Genomic DNA, 19,288 nt, shown 5'->3' with positions numbered 1-19,288 from the left:
TGAACAGGAAAACTAAATGGTCTATTCAAAGTCACGATGTCAGCTAATTTAAAAAGTAAATAAATCAACAACACATGCAGTAACTCATCACAGGTACAATTAATTAGGTGCCTTACTCAGGCTTTAAGTTAATATGATATATACATTATGTATTCACATATTTGCATGGCCATATCCTGAATATACACTGACTCACAGAAAACCAGAGGAAAAAATCTAGACAAAGCTGTCATCCTAGATCCCTAGAACTGTATGAAATAAAAGTTATCTTATAGTTAAAATTCCCTTACTAATAACCATGCAGATACCCCAAAGTATAAATCAGAGACATAAATAAAATGCAGTTTCTCCACACTGCAAAGTTTTACACCTGTTACATTTCAGTACTTGATGGCAAGAACAAGGCTTAGAAGGTACGTGCTTAGATGGGTGAACACAGATATCTTAGCCTAAGCAAGAAGGAAACTTTTTTGATTCCAGAAATGATATTCAAAGTGTATTAAACACTACAGAAAATGTTATTACTCAACCTCAACAACAAAAAAGGATAGTTACTGAATAAAGACAAATAAATGAGTTTATATTTTAAAAAATGACATTTTAGACTCAATAGTCGAAATTTTATTTAATAAACTTCGCAGTTTCTCTGAGATTAAAAAAGATACATTTAAGACCCCCACCCAACTTCCCCTCCTCCCACAATCTCAGTCTAGATATATAGCCTGTAAACCGTCCATAAGCCTGCAAATCCTCCTGTATATAATATACCTATTGTTTCTCAAATTTTACTGGAAAAATGCATATTTCCCCACATTTATATTTTGATGTACTCACACTCAGTAGCATGTGAAATTGCCATAGGACAAACAGTGCTAAACGGTGCTGTGCTGGCTGTTAGGTGCCATAGGTGTTCTGAACAGGGAGACATCAATGGGCTCCAGTAGTTAGAGAAGGCTTCGTGGAGAAGGTGGGTAGGATTTAGATAGAAAGGAGGGAAGGCATTCCAGGCAGAGGAATAGCATAAGTAAAGACAAGGAGGAGTCATGCTGTTGTCTCAAGGGCAAGGATGTCATAATCTAACACAATTCTAGTTTCAGCTCCAGTCCACCCCCAATTTCTACAACTCTCTTCGAAGAGCTGAGCTGAGTGAGATAGGTTTTGCTGGCTCACCTGCAATGCCAAAGTCTTAACCAAAGCCAACAGTATTTCCATTTAGTTTAGCTCTTTTAAATTTATTTTTGAATGGCCCAAAGAAAAAGAGCAATGTCTGTGGCTACTGGTGTACAAACCGATTTTACATATTGTGTCCACCATAGCAATTTCACAGAGAACCCAATTCAGTTGATTCTACACTCATAACTTCCTGCCTCTCTTCTAAGCCTACCACTCAGGTGAATCACCGTCTTTTATAAATTCAAAAGTGCTATTATTGTACTAACTTTGCAAAATTCAGCCTGAGAGCAGGAACAAAGCACAAGACTAAAATAAATTATTGCAACAAGTAAGTTTTCAAAGAACCAAAATTCCAGGGAAAGATATCTGTTCATCAATTGAATTATAAGGAAACAAGACATATTTATTGTTTGAAAATGAGACAGGCATATAAGAAAGAAAAAAATGAAGACAGGGCACACAAAAATATACAATATTAAGGGAAAAGCCCAATACCCATGTTCAAGTTTCTATTCAAAGAAAAATGTTACTCAAGATATAGGTATGCTAGATATGGACTATGGCATGTGATATGAAGAAAGAGAACTTAAGTAAATTTCTTAACAAAAAATCTTAACAAAAAATCTTTTAAGTAATAAAAGATTACCGACTGTAAGTTTTCTTCTTGATTTATATATTTACACCCCATACCTAGTACATAACCTAAAAAAATCTAACAATTTTAAGTTCATATTCTTGACTTCTTAAACTCGCTCCCAAAATTTTAATAATGCAAAGACAGAATGATACAATGAAGCAAGCTAAATTCTGAGTGGAAGGATTAAGAAAAGTAAATTGAGTCTTTTGTGTGGGACAGGAGAAACAAAACACAAACTGAAATGCTGACAGGGAAAATAACAGATTCAAAAGAATGGGTTGAGGTCTAATTCACACAAAACCTATAGAACAATAATGTCCTTAGAATTTATTTTACTATCATCTCTTCTACCAGAGTATAAAGTTTCTGAAGGCTGGTTCTGCTTAATAAATATTGGCTAAATGCCCAAATGAATATAATTTTTAAATATTTAATTATATTTTACACCTTGCTCAAAAAGATAAAACAAAATTTAGTTCTTTAAAGATGCCACTTTACACACACTATTATATTCTTTTAAAGAATATTGCTGAAAGAAAAAGGCCAGTATTCTAAAATGCTTAAAATGCCATCTATCTCACCTTTGCAGAATGGGATTTACTATACGTTATACTTCTATTAACTGGATGTAGCAACTGCCAATGATATGATTGTGCCTATCATGAATATATTAGCTGAATTTTGTGCAAATGAGCTCTAAGAAACAATACAGTTTTTTCTTAAGAACTTCAATTTTAATTGCTCAGAATAAATTATTCTAAAATGAACTCATAGAAGTTCTAGAAAAATGAGTATTTTTATAATCTTCGGTTTGAGAAGACTTAACAGCATGATAACAATGCATCTCAAGTAAAACTTTTATGCTTAAAAGTTTGCAAACTGTGAGAATTCTCCTTACTTATATAAACAATCACATTTTGCAAACCACTGAAAAAATTGAAAGGCAATGTAAAACTGGAAAAAAATATCTGCACATATGACACAGACAAAGTAACAGATTCACAGAAGACAGAAATAATTTACAAAATTTTTAAATGGTAAAATATCAACAAAAAATGTTCAATCTCACAAAGTAACAAAAATATACTACTAAGTAAAACAATAGTGCGGCATTACTTTTCATCTCTCAGACTTTCAAGGTTTTTAAAAATGACAGAATTCATTGTTGGCAAGGGTGTGGGCAAACAGACACTCTCATACCCACCGATGGAATACAAATTGATGCAACTTTCTAGGAGACATTTCCCTTTGATCCAACAATTCCACCACTGCCAACTTATACTGATGAAATAATCCGACAAACGTGCAAAGACATATGTGTAAGAATTAACTGACAATAAACTCCCAAAAAGGTTTTAAATTCTTATACATCCACACACTAGAATACTATAGTCATAAAAAACTGATGCAAGCTTTTTGTAGACTTGGAAGTATGATCACAAGAATTTTCAAAATAAGAAGAACAGACATGTAAAACAGAGAAGGTGATTCTACTTTAAAATATATTTAAAGTCTAGAAAGATAAATACAAATACGTTACAACAGTCATCTTGAAGTGGGCTGGAAATTAAGTATTATTTTAATACTCTTCTATATTTCTGAATTTTGGGGGCATGTTTTAGTTTAATAAATTTGAAACTTTCCATTTAAAGAAAAAGAATAAGCAAAACACAGGCAAAGCCATGATCCTCAGATTTGACTTTCATGAAAAATTTATCTTGAAAGTTCCTCTAAAAATGAGAGTAAACTTCAGAAAAGCTGTTGTCTAACTAAATTCCACACTAACTTATTTAAATTGACCAAAACATTTCAAAGAATAAATCAAACAAGTGAATAATTACCATTAGTAAATACAAATGCCTAAGGATCAGATGCAGAAGCAAATTTACTCAGGAGGCAGTATAGTGGTTTAAGACGGGTCCTAGAGTAAGAAACTGGGTCCAAATCCCAGTTGTACATGCTCTTAAAAACCATTCATCCTCTCCATGCCTCACATATAAGACTATCTAGAACACAGTAAGCTCTCAGTATTAACCATTAGTCATTATTATTAATGTGAATGGGCTGGCCAGTGTACAAATCAACTTTTCAAAGGCAGGTAGGCTTTATTAGATCAAGTTCATTAACTCTATTCATAGATCCCCCCACCCCCGGTCTATTTAAATAGCTCATTTCTGACAGAGGTATATTAAGATATTTCACTATGACTGGAGGATTTGGTTAGTATGTCTTTAGAGTGCTATCAGTTTTTTCTCTATACACTTCAAAGTTGTGGGAAAAAGGTATCACGGCTAGTAAACTTCTTGATGAAAACTTCATGTTATTAAGAAATATATCCCTATCTATCCATTTGATTAGGTGAAAAAATCAAACAAGTATCAAATAATACCATGTCTGCTATGCATATTTCCTTTTTGTTAACATTTGCCTAATAAATCTCTTTCATTCCTTTATTTTCAATATTTCTGTGCCAATTTAAGATGTTCTTTATAATCAATGTAAGGCTGGAGTTTAAGGATGATCAGAGACTCAATCTCTTAATTATTAAGCTTAATCCATCCACATTTAATACAGTTACTGATAGGTTTTGAGTTTGTCATTTTTTTCTTAAATTTTTAAAAACACTGAACAGAAATATTACAGTTTCACTTTTTTAAAAATTCCACCATTAATGCTTATTATTCATTTCTGTTGAAAATGGAAAATATACTTTATCACCAATTTCTAAACTTATTTTTATATTATATAAGTTATTCTCAAGTTAAGAAGCAACTTTTTAATCAGTGTTTAGGCAAATCTCATTGCTGGGTTGCAAATTATCTGATATGGGCCTATTAAATGGCATCTTACTATACTTCTTTTTAAAGTAAACTAATTTTAGTTTTTTTTTAAAAAAGGCATTCAGAACTAAAAATGTGATTTCACATGTTTTGTGCACTAACTTTTTCTGCCACACTCATACAGACAAACACACAAGATGATCATGTAGTGAATAATTTCCCTTAATTAGGTGTCAGGGCATGCAGCATTTAAAAAATTAGGATGATGATATCAGCAGCCTAAAAAAAAAGGATGTTGCATGTGTGCATACCTCCCACCACCTTCTTTACAGTTGGGACAGGTGCAAGCTACCCTTCGAAGTCTTTTTCCTTCTTGATGTTGTTGGTCCCCTTCTTCATCTACCACCTGTACTCTTAAGTGTGTTAGATCATTGGTATTCAATGTAGAATCGCCACTGAGCTGCCACTCTTCAGGATCAGGTTCTTCTTCCTTGATCCTAATATCTAAAGAAAAAAACAAATACAGATGAGAAGCAGCCCACTGGCCCAAAAAGATAGCAAGAGATCTGAGCCTCTCTAAGATAAAATGAGTAAATACTATGTATACGTAAAAAAATCCTCTGTTGGTGGAGCATAATCATTGCTCCCTGTTGTGGATTATTCTTCTAAAACAACTTGTTTTATTCTAAATATCAGAGATTAAGCCAAAAAGAAAGCATGAGAGCTTGTTTTTTAAAATTCAGTAAGAAAGCCAATTTTTTTTTGACCAAGCTAAGTCATAAAACAATCTGAAACTTAATTATAACTGTTCAAATAGTCAATATATCTAACGGTCAACTCAGACTGGAACAAATTCTAATGCCTTAAACCTCTCTTGTACAGTCTATATCAATTATACCCACTTGTAGAAACTATGGGAATTCAAAATGTAGGTATTATGGGAATGCAATTATGCCTACCTGTAGGTACTATGAAATTATTACTCATAAACCTAACCTTTAAAGTCAATCCTTGCAAAAACATCCATAATGGGCACAACCACAGTATCACTGTGGAAGGAGGTACCTATGTATGAGAGAGTTTTTATTTTCAAGGAATTGTATTATAAACCAGACTGAGAAACAAAATGAGCATGCAATGGTGAAGAAGATGGATATGGCAGGAAGCTACATCATTTTCTCAGCATAGCCAAACATCTTTCTTTATATCAATAATGACATGACATTTTCTAAGTGAGCTAAGAGGTTTTTTCAATTCAGAAAAAAACAAATTCTTTTAAAAAACAATACATGATTTAGAATACTGAACAAAATCACCTTTGGTAAAACATACATTTCTGCCCATTTTTATTTTGATTTATGTAAACTAAAAGTCTCAATAGAAAATTACTTTAGATCTGTATTAGTCATTAATAATTAGAGCGAAAAGTAGCATGAAGAATAAAATATGCTTTATCTAATATCTCCTGAATTTATACTAATGAAAACTAGAATGTAAAACCAAGAAAAATGCCTCAAATAGTTTAAATTTATAAGAATAACTACAACTAAAAATCAAGGAGGGAAATGGAAAGAGAGAGCACTCTGGCCTGGGCAACCGGGTAGATGGTGGTGCCTTTCACTGCAATAGTAAACACTAGCAAAGGTTCAGGTGGAGGTAAAGAGGGACAGTTAATGAGTTCAGTGTTGCTGGTCATGGAGTCTGAACTGTTGTCAGACAAACCAGTAAAAAAAAAAAAAAGTTGGACCTGCACAGATGGAGTCCATCCAAAGAAGTAGGTTAGAAAATGCAAAGGCTACGAGTAGAATGAGAAGAGAATCAGCCTGTGAAGAATGCAGGTATTTAAACAGACAGAAGAGGAGGAAGCTGTGAAAGAAAGAAGTACCCAGGAAAATGTGCTATATTAAAAGAAAGGAAAGAGAGGAAGTGGTCAACATCAGGTACTGTAGAAAAATCAAGACATCAAGACAGAAACTAAGAACACGGGCAAGAAGCGAAAAAGTGTTTAGTAACAGGTACAGGTAAGTTTTCAAAACATCTGGCTCGAGAGGGAGATGGAAACCTGCGAACACAGGCTGAAGAGACCAGAGAAGAGGCTGGGGAGGGTTCGTTCAGTTTGTGGAGGCAGGAGAGGCTGGAACATGTGTAACTGTTCACCAGGAAGCTCCGCTGCAGAGGGAGAGACTGCAAACACAGAGGTGAAGTCTCTGAGAAGTCAGGAAGGGGTGATGGCTTAACTGAGGGAGCACAGCCACCTCTTCTTCTATTAAGCACCTTCTTTCATTCAATAAATAATTAGCTACTATGTGCCATGAACTGTGTTAGACCTCAGAGGCAGAGAGAATTTGATGGTTGGAAGTTAAGGGGAAAACTGGTTTCTATTTCCCCAGCGAAAAGATGAATTAGATATGTATAAAATTCATCCAAACACACAACATAAATGAGTACTGATCACTCTATAATCAGGTGTCCACCTGCATCATTATGACAAACATTTAAATACTTGCACAAACAGTTCATAGTATTAGCTTTTTTACCAGTTAATTAAAAGTCTCAGCATACAAATAGCACGTATCCCATGGTGGACAAATTTTGAGTCCATAAAATGAGGAATCTTAAATATTTTTAATGGATGATAATTGCTTTACAATACTGTGTGGGCGTCTGCCACGCAGCACCATGAATCAGCTCAAGGCATACACATGTTCCCGCCATCGCACCCACATGGTAGTGTGTGTTTCCATGCTGCTCTCTCAATTCAGCCCACCCCTCCTCCCTCACTGGGCCCACAGGTCTATTCTCTATGTCTGGGCCTCCACGCCCTGCAAAGAGGTTCATCAGGACCGTCTTTTAGATTTCACATGTGCGTGTTAATAGACAGGATTTGCTTTTCTCTCAGATGGTTTTAAAGCTACTCATTTTACATTATTTGTAACAAGATAGCAAGGAAAAAGGAGCACAGAATGCTAAATATAGATAAAGGAGTCTAGAGAGACAGAAGAAAGATTTAAAGAAAACACACAGAACAAATAAAGCAACTGATGAGATAGGGCAAGAATGAAATACAACCTGACTGAGAGGATAACAATATTAAAAGGGCATTCCTACTCCTATTGCTAATTCTCTCAATGGAACCTATAAAATAATTTTAACACGATCGAGCAACTAACACTAACCTTTACTTATCCTTCAAGATTAGTTCAAATGCCATCTCCTTCATACATGCTTATGTTGGAATTAATTCTATTTACTGGTTCACACATCCCTTTAGATAATGCTTCACTCAAAAGTGCTCAGAAAATACAATCTGACTAAATTAAAAAACCCTTCCTTAAGGAGGAATTTCCAGTATAGCTAATAATCCACCTGGAAAGACTGTCTCTGGCTTCACTATGCTCCTTCTATCTATAAATAACACATATAGGTAAGACTTTAAATTTTTCATTTTATCCCAAATGGATACTTAATTTCCTAGCATCACTTAGTGCAAAAAAAAGAAAAGTCAGTTCATATAGACAGGACCACTTAGTGCTCACTAAAAACAGTAAGTTAAACTGCCCAACAGGTGTTATACCCAATTTTTTCATTTTACTTGATCATACACACACTGGGTTATTTTAGAATATTAATCATAAAGTTACCTAATTCTAAATAACCCCTTTGCCAACTTGCATTATCAATTTAAGACAGACAAACCTTCAAACTAAATCTTTAGTACTAGCAGTCAAGTTTGTATCTTCCTCAGTATTTAAGTAGAGATAATAGGAAAGTATGTTTTACCAAGCTGTTATTAGAGCCCCACATGGTATCCAGTTACTCTTAGAAATCTACTGTTTATAAAGCGCAAGAGAAGGGTAAGTAATACCCATCAAAATGGGCCAAAGAAGTATGAAAAGGTATTCAATATCATTAGACACCAGAAAAATTTAAATCACAGTGAAACACACATTCACCAAGATGGCTAAAACTTTTTAAAACAGACCAGGCCAACTGTTAGCAAAGCAGTACAGCAACATAATCTCCCACACTGCAGGTGGATGTGTAAATCCATAAGACGACTTTGGAAATCTTTGGACCATATCTCTTAAAGCTGAACCTACATGCGTATACCCTATAACCCATGTAATTTCACTCCAACAGAAATGTCTATGCACATGACACTAAAACTACAGAAACTCACCCTTAACTGGAAGTGACTCATACATGTTAGTGTTGGAATAGGGGGAAAACCATGATATATTCATTCATACAGTGAATATGTTAGAACAATGAAAATGAACTCATATGCAACATCACCAACATGTAATTTTAAATAGAAGACAAACACACACACTCTCTTACATATAATGCCTGTATCTATAGACAGGTATGCCATTTAAATAAAGCTCACAAAGCTCAAAGCAACAGGAAAAACTACTACACAGTGACTGCCTACCTTTACAACGAATAATGACCAGGTATAGGGGGATTGCTGAATTGCTGGCAATATCTCACTTCTTGATCCAGGTGGTAATTTCTCCTATGTATTCATTTTATAAAAATTCATCAAGTTATACACATATGATTTGTGCATTTTTCTGAATGTATATTATACTTTGAAAGATTCTAAATACAAAAACTTAAGGTAACCTACAGGAGATTACTTAGGGAGTCTTAAAGACAGTCAATCAATGTCTGTTGTAGTTTCAACTCTAGTTCCTATATAACCAATGACCCCCTTCTCCCACCACTGGAATTTATAAACAAAAAAACCTTAAGACGACTGTGCTCCAAAAACTAAGTCCTTAATTTGAAGTTTAGAATATAATGTTATTCACTCTACAAATATGTGAGTGATCACAATATGCCAGTCACTGTTCTAGGTTTCGAGGATAAAAGTTCATAAGAGTTAAGCTCACACCTCTATCAAGTTTACTTTTTAGTGAGAGACAACAGGACAAATAAACAAGTTAATACGGCTGACTCCTCAACAAGGCAGGGGTGTAACTGACTGTCCCTCTATACACATCTGAGGATTCAACCAAACGCAGATCGTGTAGTACTGTTGTATTTACTACTGAAAAAAACTGTGTATAAATGGATTTGAGCAGTTCAAACCCATGCTCAAGGATCAAATATACATAGTGCTTTGTGTGGTGGTGAACTGTTATGGTAAAAAAGTAGAGTAGGGACAGACAAAAAGCCAAAGGAGTGAAGTACTTGTTTCAACTACAGTGGCCAGAAAAGGCTCTGCTGACACTATAGCATCTGACCCTGAAGGAAGACGAAGAGCAAGAAGGTGGGGGGGCGAGAATTCCAGGTAAAAGCAAGAGCAAGGTGGACGTATGCTTGTTGTGTTCAGAGAAATACAAGCAGGCCTATGAGGCTAGATAGCAAATGAATAGGAAGGAAGAGGAGTAAGTGGTAAGACAGCTGAGGTAAATGGGGGATACCATTATATACGATGTCATACATTGTGTATTGCTTCGTAGGTCACTAAAAGCTTACATTTTATTCAGTGAGTGAAGCCACTGAGAGTAACAGGGTGATATAGGGGCCTGAAACTAGTTAATGAGGAAGCAGTAAGGAATGGTCAGAGTTAGGAAATACTTTGCAGGTAGAGTCAAAGATATTATGTGAGGTGTGAGAGCAAGGAGTTAAATTCAACTCCAAGGTTTCAGCCCTGTGCGACTAGACAGATGGAGCTGCCATTAACTGAAATAGAGCAGAGGTAGAAAAAGGGCTCCCAGGGGGCACCAGTGGCACAGAACCCGCCTGCCAGTGCAGGAGGCGCATGAGATGCGGGCTCGACCCCTGGGTGCGGAAGATCCCTGGAGGAGGGCGTGGCAACCCACTCACTCCAGTATTCTTGTCTGAAGAATCCCCATGAACAGAGGAGGCTGGCGGGCTATAGTCCACAGGGCCCCAAAGAGTCAGACATGACTGAGCCAACTCAACAGCAGCCGCAGAGGCAGAGAAACTATGGCAAAGAGCTGCCACTTGGGGGTCCGTTTCTGGACATGAAAGTTTTGAGTACCTATGAAATACTCAAATGATCATGCTGATTAGGCAGCTACCAGATGTGGAGTTCAAATGCAACTATGGTCCACAGATAAAAACTGGGGCATCATCAACATAAATAGCTGGTTACTTAGAGTTACCTGGAATGGAGCGTATACAGTTAAGAAACCCTGGGGGACTAAAGTGAACAGAGGAGATTAAAACAAAAGAACAGTGAGACAGGAGGAAACTGGTGTCCAAAAGCCATGTGAAGAAATCTTTTCAAGAACAACATAATCTTAAGTTCTCAAGGACACTTGTGTGTACATTTAAGAACTTTGTAAACTTAACAGCACTGGCTTTTCACTGTGCCTATTAATATTTTCTACCTCAAAATGCTTAAATTTCCTCTTCATCTGGCCTGATATATGACAGGCTACTGTCAGTTTATAGTTTCAACTATAGCTCCGTCCCATAGATATAGCTGTTTTAAAAGTCTACCCAAATAAAACAAATTTGTACAAGAAAAAAAAAAAAATTCCAGGGTGTTCCCAGTGGTCCAGTGGTTAAGAATCCATCTTGTGATGCAAAAGACACTGGTTCTATCTCTAGTCTGGGAAGATCCCACACAAGGGACAAGTAACCCCTTGCGCCACCAACTGCTGAGCCTGCTCTCTGGAGCCCACAGGCTACAGCTACTGAAGTCCACACCCTCTAGGGCCCATGCTCCACAAGAAGAGCTACTGCAAAGAACAACACTGAAAACAGAGTAGCCCCCACTCTCTACACAGAGCTAGAGAAAGCCCACGAGCAGCAATGAAGACCAACTGCAGTCAGACATAAGAAAACATTGACAAGAATTTTTTCCCAATTTCCTGCACACCTCAGTAAGAGCTGAAGGAAAAGAAAAAGAAACAGGGACATCAAATGATGAAAAATATATATATACATACACACACACACATACACACAGTATGGTTACAAAGATAGGACCAATTTTCTTGTATAGTCAATGGACAAACACAAAATTATAGAAAGATATACTTTAACATGTCATTAGTACACTTTTAAATAAAGAAAAAATAGAGGCTGTATAATCAATATTAGTTAAGCATTAATAACTCATAAATCTAATGTCTATATTTCTAATAAAAATATTACCAGAAGAAATACTAAATGCTTCTTCTGAAGACCATTTGCTAATTATTTGTCAATAGAGCTAACAGTATTTACAATAAGTTCTTTGCTGGTTTATCAAGTCTGAAACATGCATATTTAATTTTATTAACACTAGATAAATATGAATTACAGTACTATTGATAAAATGAGACATTCTCCTTTATCAATAGGATATCATTAGGACTTTGTTGTTCTTATCAAAGGCTTTCATGTTCTCTGCCTTCAATTTTTAAAGTACTGATGAAATTACTTCATTTGATTCTAAAATTTATGTTTTCTCTTTAATCAGTTTCACCTGCTATAAAAATCACCTAAACAGAATTACAGAATAATCCTATAAGATCTCATGTATTATTTAATTAGATTTTCACATTCATAATTATTTAAATTCCTATGAACATTTCAGGGCTACCATGTCTTTTTCTAGTTTTTCTTTCAAGGGGATAGTTCTAAACTATAGACATGGATTCCTAAAAATGTCACTTCTCTAATCTGATCAAAAAAATTAACACTTTAGTGGAAAGTTTTAAAACCAAATTTTATTTCTTTACCAAATATAAACTATATATATATATATATGAAATCTCTGCTTTAACATGAAACAATCTCTTTCCCATACACCCTATATTCTTAGCTTTGGATCATTACTCTTCTATGACTGCTCCCTTCCCCTCAAATTTAATCTTTAATTTCATCTCTATTAATCTCTTTCAAGTCCAACCCTCTTTTTTTAATAGTCTTTTCCCAAATTATTTTCAAAGCTTTTCTACCCAACTAAAGATTATACATTAATAAAATTAGTCTTCTTAGTAAATCTAAACAAAAGCTTTTGTAAGATACACACACATAGATATAACTGGAAATGACTGATTTTCTAATATGCCTTATAGAAGACCTCAGGTTATAGACATACCACAAATATATGAGAAGAAAACCTATGACCTACAATTAATACACTGTAAACGGTAAAATATTTATTTAATCTGCAGTACTAAATATATGTTACTGTTAAAGAAACAGCGTTCTACTCTACCAGGTGATAAAATGTAAGGTTTACTATTTGTTGAACACTATTACAAGTACTCAATATACATTAACTGACTTCATACTCTCAACTACCCTAAGGTTTTAGCAGTACTTTTTCCCTCCTATTTATGAGAAAACAAAGAGGTTACTAGTTTCCCTTAAGTCACACAGCTGGAGCCAGGACAAAAGACAAAGAACTATGCAAAACCACATTGCAGGGACTTCCCCAGTGGTTGTGTTTAAGAATCCACCCGCCAATGCAGGGGACACGAGTTCCATCCCTGGTCCAGGAAGATTCCACTCACGGAGGGGAAACTAACCCCTTGCACAGCTACTGAAGCCAGTGATATACAAGAAAAGCCACTGCAATGAAAAGGCTGTGCACCACTAGAGGAAACCCCACTCGCCGCAACTAGAGAAAACCTGCACTCAGCAATGAAGATGCAGCACAGCCAAACAGAAATTTAAGAAAAACGTACTGCAAGTATTGCTAGAAATCCGTACCCTCCCAGGGCTAATGTCCAGGAATAGTAGTCTAGCCTCTTTACATTTGAATATGCAGTTTTAATTTAGCTTGTTCAAATTAAATTAGTGACTTTAAAAAAAATCTATTGATGAAGAAAATGTTGTATATACACACAAAGAAATATTGTGCAGCCTTAAAAAAGGAAATCTTGTCATGTGCTACAACATGGATGAATCTTGAGAACATTATACTAAGTGAAACAAGCCAGTCACCAAAGGATTAAATGCTGTATGAGTCTACTAATATGAAGTATCAGAAATATACAAAATCTCAGAAATAGAATACGGAACAGTGGTTGCCAGTGGTGCTAGAATTACAGTCCATGGGAGGTTACAGGCCATGTGGTCGCAGAAGAGTCAGATACGGCTGAGCGACCAAACAGCAAAGGCAGAGCAAGACAGGGAATGGGCACCGTTTCAGTTTCACAAGGTGAGAAGCTCTACAGCCCGTTGTACGCTAGTGTGAATATATTTAACAGTACTGGCTGACTCACTGGAAGAGACTCTGATGCTGGGAGGGATTGGGGGGAGGAGGAGAAGGGGACACCCCAGGATGAGATGGCTGGACGGCATCACTGACTCGATGATCTCAAGTCTGAGTGAACTCCGGGAGTTGGTGATGGACAGGGAAGCCTGGCATGCTGCGATTCATGGGGTCGCAAAGAGTCGGACACGACAGAGTGACTGAACTGAAACTGAACTGAACTATATACCTAAAACAGTGAAAATATGTTATGTGGTTTTTACTAACAATTTTTAAAATCTGGGGAAATTTCCCTTGTTGCTTCCAACTCCCACAGATGACCCATTTTAGGAATCTTACTGATAAATCTTCAATGTCACAGATAAGAAGTTCAAATTAACTATGAAGGATACACATCAATGTTATTGCAGGCAGTATTCTTTGCTAAGGCTCATCCCTTCCTCCATTAAGCTGAAGAGACTAGTTTTCCTCTTTAATTTCAGATTGAAAAAGACTTTAAAGCTATTCCAAAGTTTCTTAAAAAAGAAAAAGATGTTTTCCTCCACCACTCCCCTAGGTTAAAATAATACCCAAAAGAGAGTTCCCAATAAAGCCCTGACTGCCATCTAAAAAACGGTCATTTGTTACAAGAGGTCTCACAACTGTCACTATTCAAATCCTAATAGTACCAAACATTCATCCTAAAAGGAGATTCAATTTTTAGAGACAAGATGATGATCAGAAGTCACACATGTTATGAGTAATATTAGTACTTAAACTGTAAGATCTAATTTTTGTTCTTCATTCAAAACAAACCATGATCATAATATAAACTGGATCCCTATAGTAGTTTACCTCCCAATCACCTAACAGTCACTGCAATAAGCAAAACACCTTCTTAGTCTAAGCAATTCAGGACTAAATACACTGGGGTTTTTTTAAATCTTCTTTAGTAAGACTAAGAAGGAAAATATACAAAAACAGCAGTAAGTTCATATGATTTTTTGTTACCTCACCTCTCACAATCTTAAGACGCTTCAGTTTTCATATCATCCTTCCAGTAGATATTAAACATATCTTCTCCCATGATCACATATATATTATGTTACTCACCAAGGGAGTAAAAGTTAGCACTACATTAATTCTACCACTAATCCATTCTAATTTCACACAGCAAGTAAATTCTCTTCAAAATTGGTTTGCACTTAGGAGTTCCCTGGTGGTCCAGTGGTCAGGGCGTGGCCCTTTCTCTGCCGGAGTGGGAGTGGGGCCGGGTTCACTCCCTGGCTAAGGAACTAAGAGCCTGTAAGCCATGCAACATGGCAACCTCACACAAAAAAAGCTGTGTTCCCAGTCATCTCTTAAAACATTCTTTTAGAAAGTAACCGACAAGATAGATGCTATGTATTTGCATCATAACTCACTGAAGTAACAGAGGCAACGGCATATAGCACATCACTATATGCTCATTTTCTCAAATCTAAACAAGGGGGGTCTCGCACAAGTTTTAATTATCAGAAAGTCCTTAAAAAAGTAAACATTGGAAGAGTGTGATCTACTTCAATGTTTTAATTATTTATCGCTAAAAAAAAACATAGAAAACTTCTAAAATTCAAAATCTGCAGGGCATGAGTTGTTTAGGATGGTAATTCACCAGATAAACTACAGGTTACCATATTTTGAATGGAAATCTCTCCAGACTTAATTACATTGTGTCAAAGACATACAGATTTCTGTTTTTACTATTATTATTTCTATCTACTTGCGGGTTTTGTTTTGGTTTGGTTTTTTGCCTTCTTCCCAACTCTTCCAATCCTCTGTCTCCCAGGCTACACATTCATTGCCCATTCTAATGTGTATCTTCCAAGCCAGTTTTAAACTGGGAAATTTGTCAGAATTGTTAAAACTGTATATAAAATAAATTATGCCTAAAGAAAGAACTTAAGGCTTTTCCTAAGAAACCCAAACCCCCCAAAATGAAGATGGCCACAGCAGCGATACGTGCTCCAGAACAGGGATTTTCTAATTATAGTTCCTTAAGTGAAGTGGAGTGAAGTCGCTCAGTCGTGTCCGACTCTTTGCGACCCCGTGGACTGTAGCCTGCCAGGCTCCTCCCTCCATGGGATTCTCCAGGCAAGAGTACTGGAGTGGATTGCCATTTCCTTCTCCAGGGGGGCTTCCCGACCCAGCGATCGAACCTGGGTCTCCTGCATTCCAGGCAGACGCTTTAACCTCTGAGCCACCAGGGAAGCCAAGGATACTGTAAATGTCAGCAGAAAGATGACCATGTGTAAGCCTCAGGCCTTTATATAAATCAGAGCAACCCCATACGCTCAGCTTTATACACTGGAGTTCTACCTAAGGCTTCATGAGGAAAGGTTCTACTCTGGCACTGAACTAAAGCTGCTGTTGCTGCCACTGACATTAGCGTTAGAAAAAACAGTCCTTTGGGGTTTTTTCCCTATCACCTCATTTTTAAAAATACTGCCTTGAAACAAAAGATACCCTCAATTGACTTCCTCAATCCTGTGTTTAAAATGCATATTACTTTCTTCCTAAGGTTTATTCACTACACATTCTACAGATTCAACAATCTTAACTTTAGCTGCTGCCACCAGAAGCAGGAAACAATGCTTTAAATCAGGGGCCCAGCCCCGGGTCAAGGACCAGCAACTAGTCTGTGGCTGCTGGCAACCAGGCCGCACGGCAGGAGCCAAGCTCCATGTGCATGTACAGCCACTCCCCACTGCTGGAATTACCAAATTACCACAACGTAATAATAGAAATAAAGTGCACAATAAATGTAATGCGTTTGAATAATCTTGAAACCACCACCTCACTCGAAGCCCATGCAAAAATTGTCTTCCATGAAACTGGTCCCTGGTGCCAAAAAGGTTGGGTACCGTAGACCCAGTAAACCATATATAGTTCAACAATTATTTCTAGTTTTTACAATTATTTAAAAATTATTTCTAGTTAAAATTCTACAAGTTTCACTGTTCTCTCAATTTTTCCTGTGTCTTCTACAATACATGATATAATCTCTTCGCCATGTTACACATAAAAGAGTCCATGGGTGGGCTTGGCTTTATAAGAAATACAAGCCAAAAAGCTACTTGGCAGTTTTAGAATTTGTTCATTTTCTTATGCCCTCAAAGTTTAGTGTATTCACCATTTACTGAGCACCTACTATGACTAAAATTATAACATAATACATCAATAAGAATTAGTGAGGTGGTGCTACAGTTAACAAACAATCCAAAAACCTCAGCGGCTTGACACAACAAAAGTTTGTTTCCCATCAATTTTACATGTCCAACTTGGGCTGGCAGGAGAAAAAAATCTGCTTATCACGGTCCCTCTGGACTCTACTTGACACATGCTTCCAAGACTGTCTTGCCAAGAAGGTAGAAGGCAATGTGGTAAATCATTCTGCTCTTAAAACTTCCATTCACATTTTACAGCCACAGTAAGCTAGATGGCTATGCTGATTTTAAAAATGACATGAAACGGCAATCCTATCATGTGCTTAGAAAGAAATGATATATTTACTGAAGAATCATGGCTCCCAAGTCCCCATGCTGCTCAAATATTCAATTTACTTTCCCTCCCACATTTGGATACATTTGTCCCTTTAGTTAAATACCATGTAGTTAACAGTATCAAACTCAAAGCTCCTAGGTCCAGGTATGGCCTTTCTTTACAGAGACCTATTTTCTAAAACAAGTTATGTACCTGCTTTTACAGACACAATATACAATGACAGAGAAGAGCAAGCATAACAATAAATATATATATATGTATCAGTTCAGTTCAGTTCAGTCGCTCAGTCGTGTCTGACTCTTTGCAACCCCATGAATCGCAGCACGCCAGGCCTCCCTGTCCATCAACAACTCCCGGAGTTCACTCAGACTCATGTCCATAGAGTCCGTGATACCATCCAGCCATCTCATCCTGGGTCGTCCCCTTCTCCTCCTGCCCCCAATCCCTCCCAGCATCAGAGTCTTTTCCAATGAGTCAGCTCTTCGCATGAGGTGGCCAAAGTACTGGAGCTTCAGCTTTAGCATCTTTCCCTCCAAAGAAATCCCAAGGCTGATCTCCTTCAGAATGGACTGGTTGGATCTCCTTGCAGTCCAAAGGACTCTCAAGAGTCTTCTCCAACACCACAGTTCAAACGCATCAATTCTTCGGCGCTCAGCCTTCTTCACAGTCCAACTCTCACATCCATGCATGACCACAGGAAAAACCATAGCCTTGGCTAGACAGACCTTAGTTGGCAAAGTAATGTCTCTGCTTTTGAATATACTATCTAGGTTGGTCATAACTTTTCTTCCAAGGAATAAGCGTCTTTTAATTTCATGGCTGCAGTCACCATCTGCAGTGATTATGGAGCCCCCCAAAATAAAGTCTGACACTGTTTCTACTGTTTCCCCATCTATTTCCCATGAAGTGATGGGACCAGATGCCATGATCTTCGTTTCCTGAATGTTGAGCTTTAAGCCAACTTTTTCACTCTCCTCTTTCACTTTCTTCAAGAGGCTTTTTAGCTCCTCTTCACTTTCTGCCATAAAGGTGGTGTCATCTGCATATCTGAGGTGACTGATATTTCTCCCAGAAATCTTGATTCCAGCTTGTGTTTCTTCCAGTCCAGCGTTTCTCATGATGTACTCTGCATAGAAGTTAAGTAAGCAGGGTGACAATATACAGCCTTGACGTACTCCTTTTCCTATTTGGAACCAGTCTGTTGTTCCATGTCCAGTTCTAACTGTTGCTTCCTGACCTGCATACAGATTTCTCAAGAGGCAGGTCAGGTGGTCTGGTATTTCCATCTCTCTCAGAATTTTCCAGTTTATAGTGATCCACACAGTCAAAGGCTTTGGCATAGTCAATAAAGCAGAAATAGATGTTTTTCTGGAACTCTCTTGCTTTTTCCATGATCCAGCAGATGTTGGCAATTTGATCTCTGGTTCCTCTGCCTTTTCTAAAACCAGCTTGAACATCAGGGAGTTCACGGTTCACATATTGCTGAAGTCTGGCTTGGAGAATTTTGAGCATGACTTTACTAGCATGTGAGATGAGTGCAATTGTGCAGTAGTTTGAGCATTCTTTGGCATTGCCTTTCTTTGGGATTGGAATGAAAACTGACCTTTTCCTGTCCTGTGGCCACTGCTGAGTTTTCCAAATTTGCTGACATATTGAGTGCAGCACTTTCACAGCATCATCTTTCAGGATTTGAAATAGCTCAACTGGAATTCCATCACCTCCACTAGCTTTGTCTGTAGTGATGCTTTCTAAGGGCCACTTGACTTCACATTCCAGAATGTCTGGCTCTAGATTAGTGATCACAACATCATGATTATCTGGGTTGTGAAAATCTTTTTTGTACAGTTCTTCCGTGTATTCTTGCCACCTCTTCTTAATATCTTCTGCTTCTGTTAGGTCCATACCATTTCTGTCCTTTATCGAGCCCATCTTTGCATGAAATGTTCCCTTGGTATCTCTAATTTTCTTGAAGAGATCTCTAGT

The 19,288-nt window shown here is 37.1% G+C and overlaps 1 protein-coding gene across 1 annotated transcript in view; it reads right to left on the bottom strand.

Moving 5' to 3' along the window:
• The window catches only part of SP3 (Sp3 transcription factor), a 56,202-nt gene that overhangs the window by 5,099 nt on the left and 31,815 nt on the right, over positions 1-19,288 (bottom strand). The window contains exon 6 of the mRNA XM_052652908.1: positions 4,902-5,094. Coding sequence (XP_052508868.1) covers positions 4,902-5,094 — 193 coding nt within the window. The remainder of the gene's footprint in view (positions 1-4,901; positions 5,095-19,288) is intronic.

This window comes from Budorcas taxicolor, chromosome 2 (genome assembly GCF_023091745.1).
Source record: "Budorcas taxicolor isolate Tak-1 chromosome 2, Takin1.1, whole genome shotgun sequence".
NCBI lineage: Eukaryota > Metazoa > Chordata > Mammalia > Artiodactyla > Bovidae > Budorcas > Budorcas taxicolor.
Note: the sequence above shows the minus strand (reverse complement) of the source record. Positions and strands in the feature narration are given on the sequence as shown.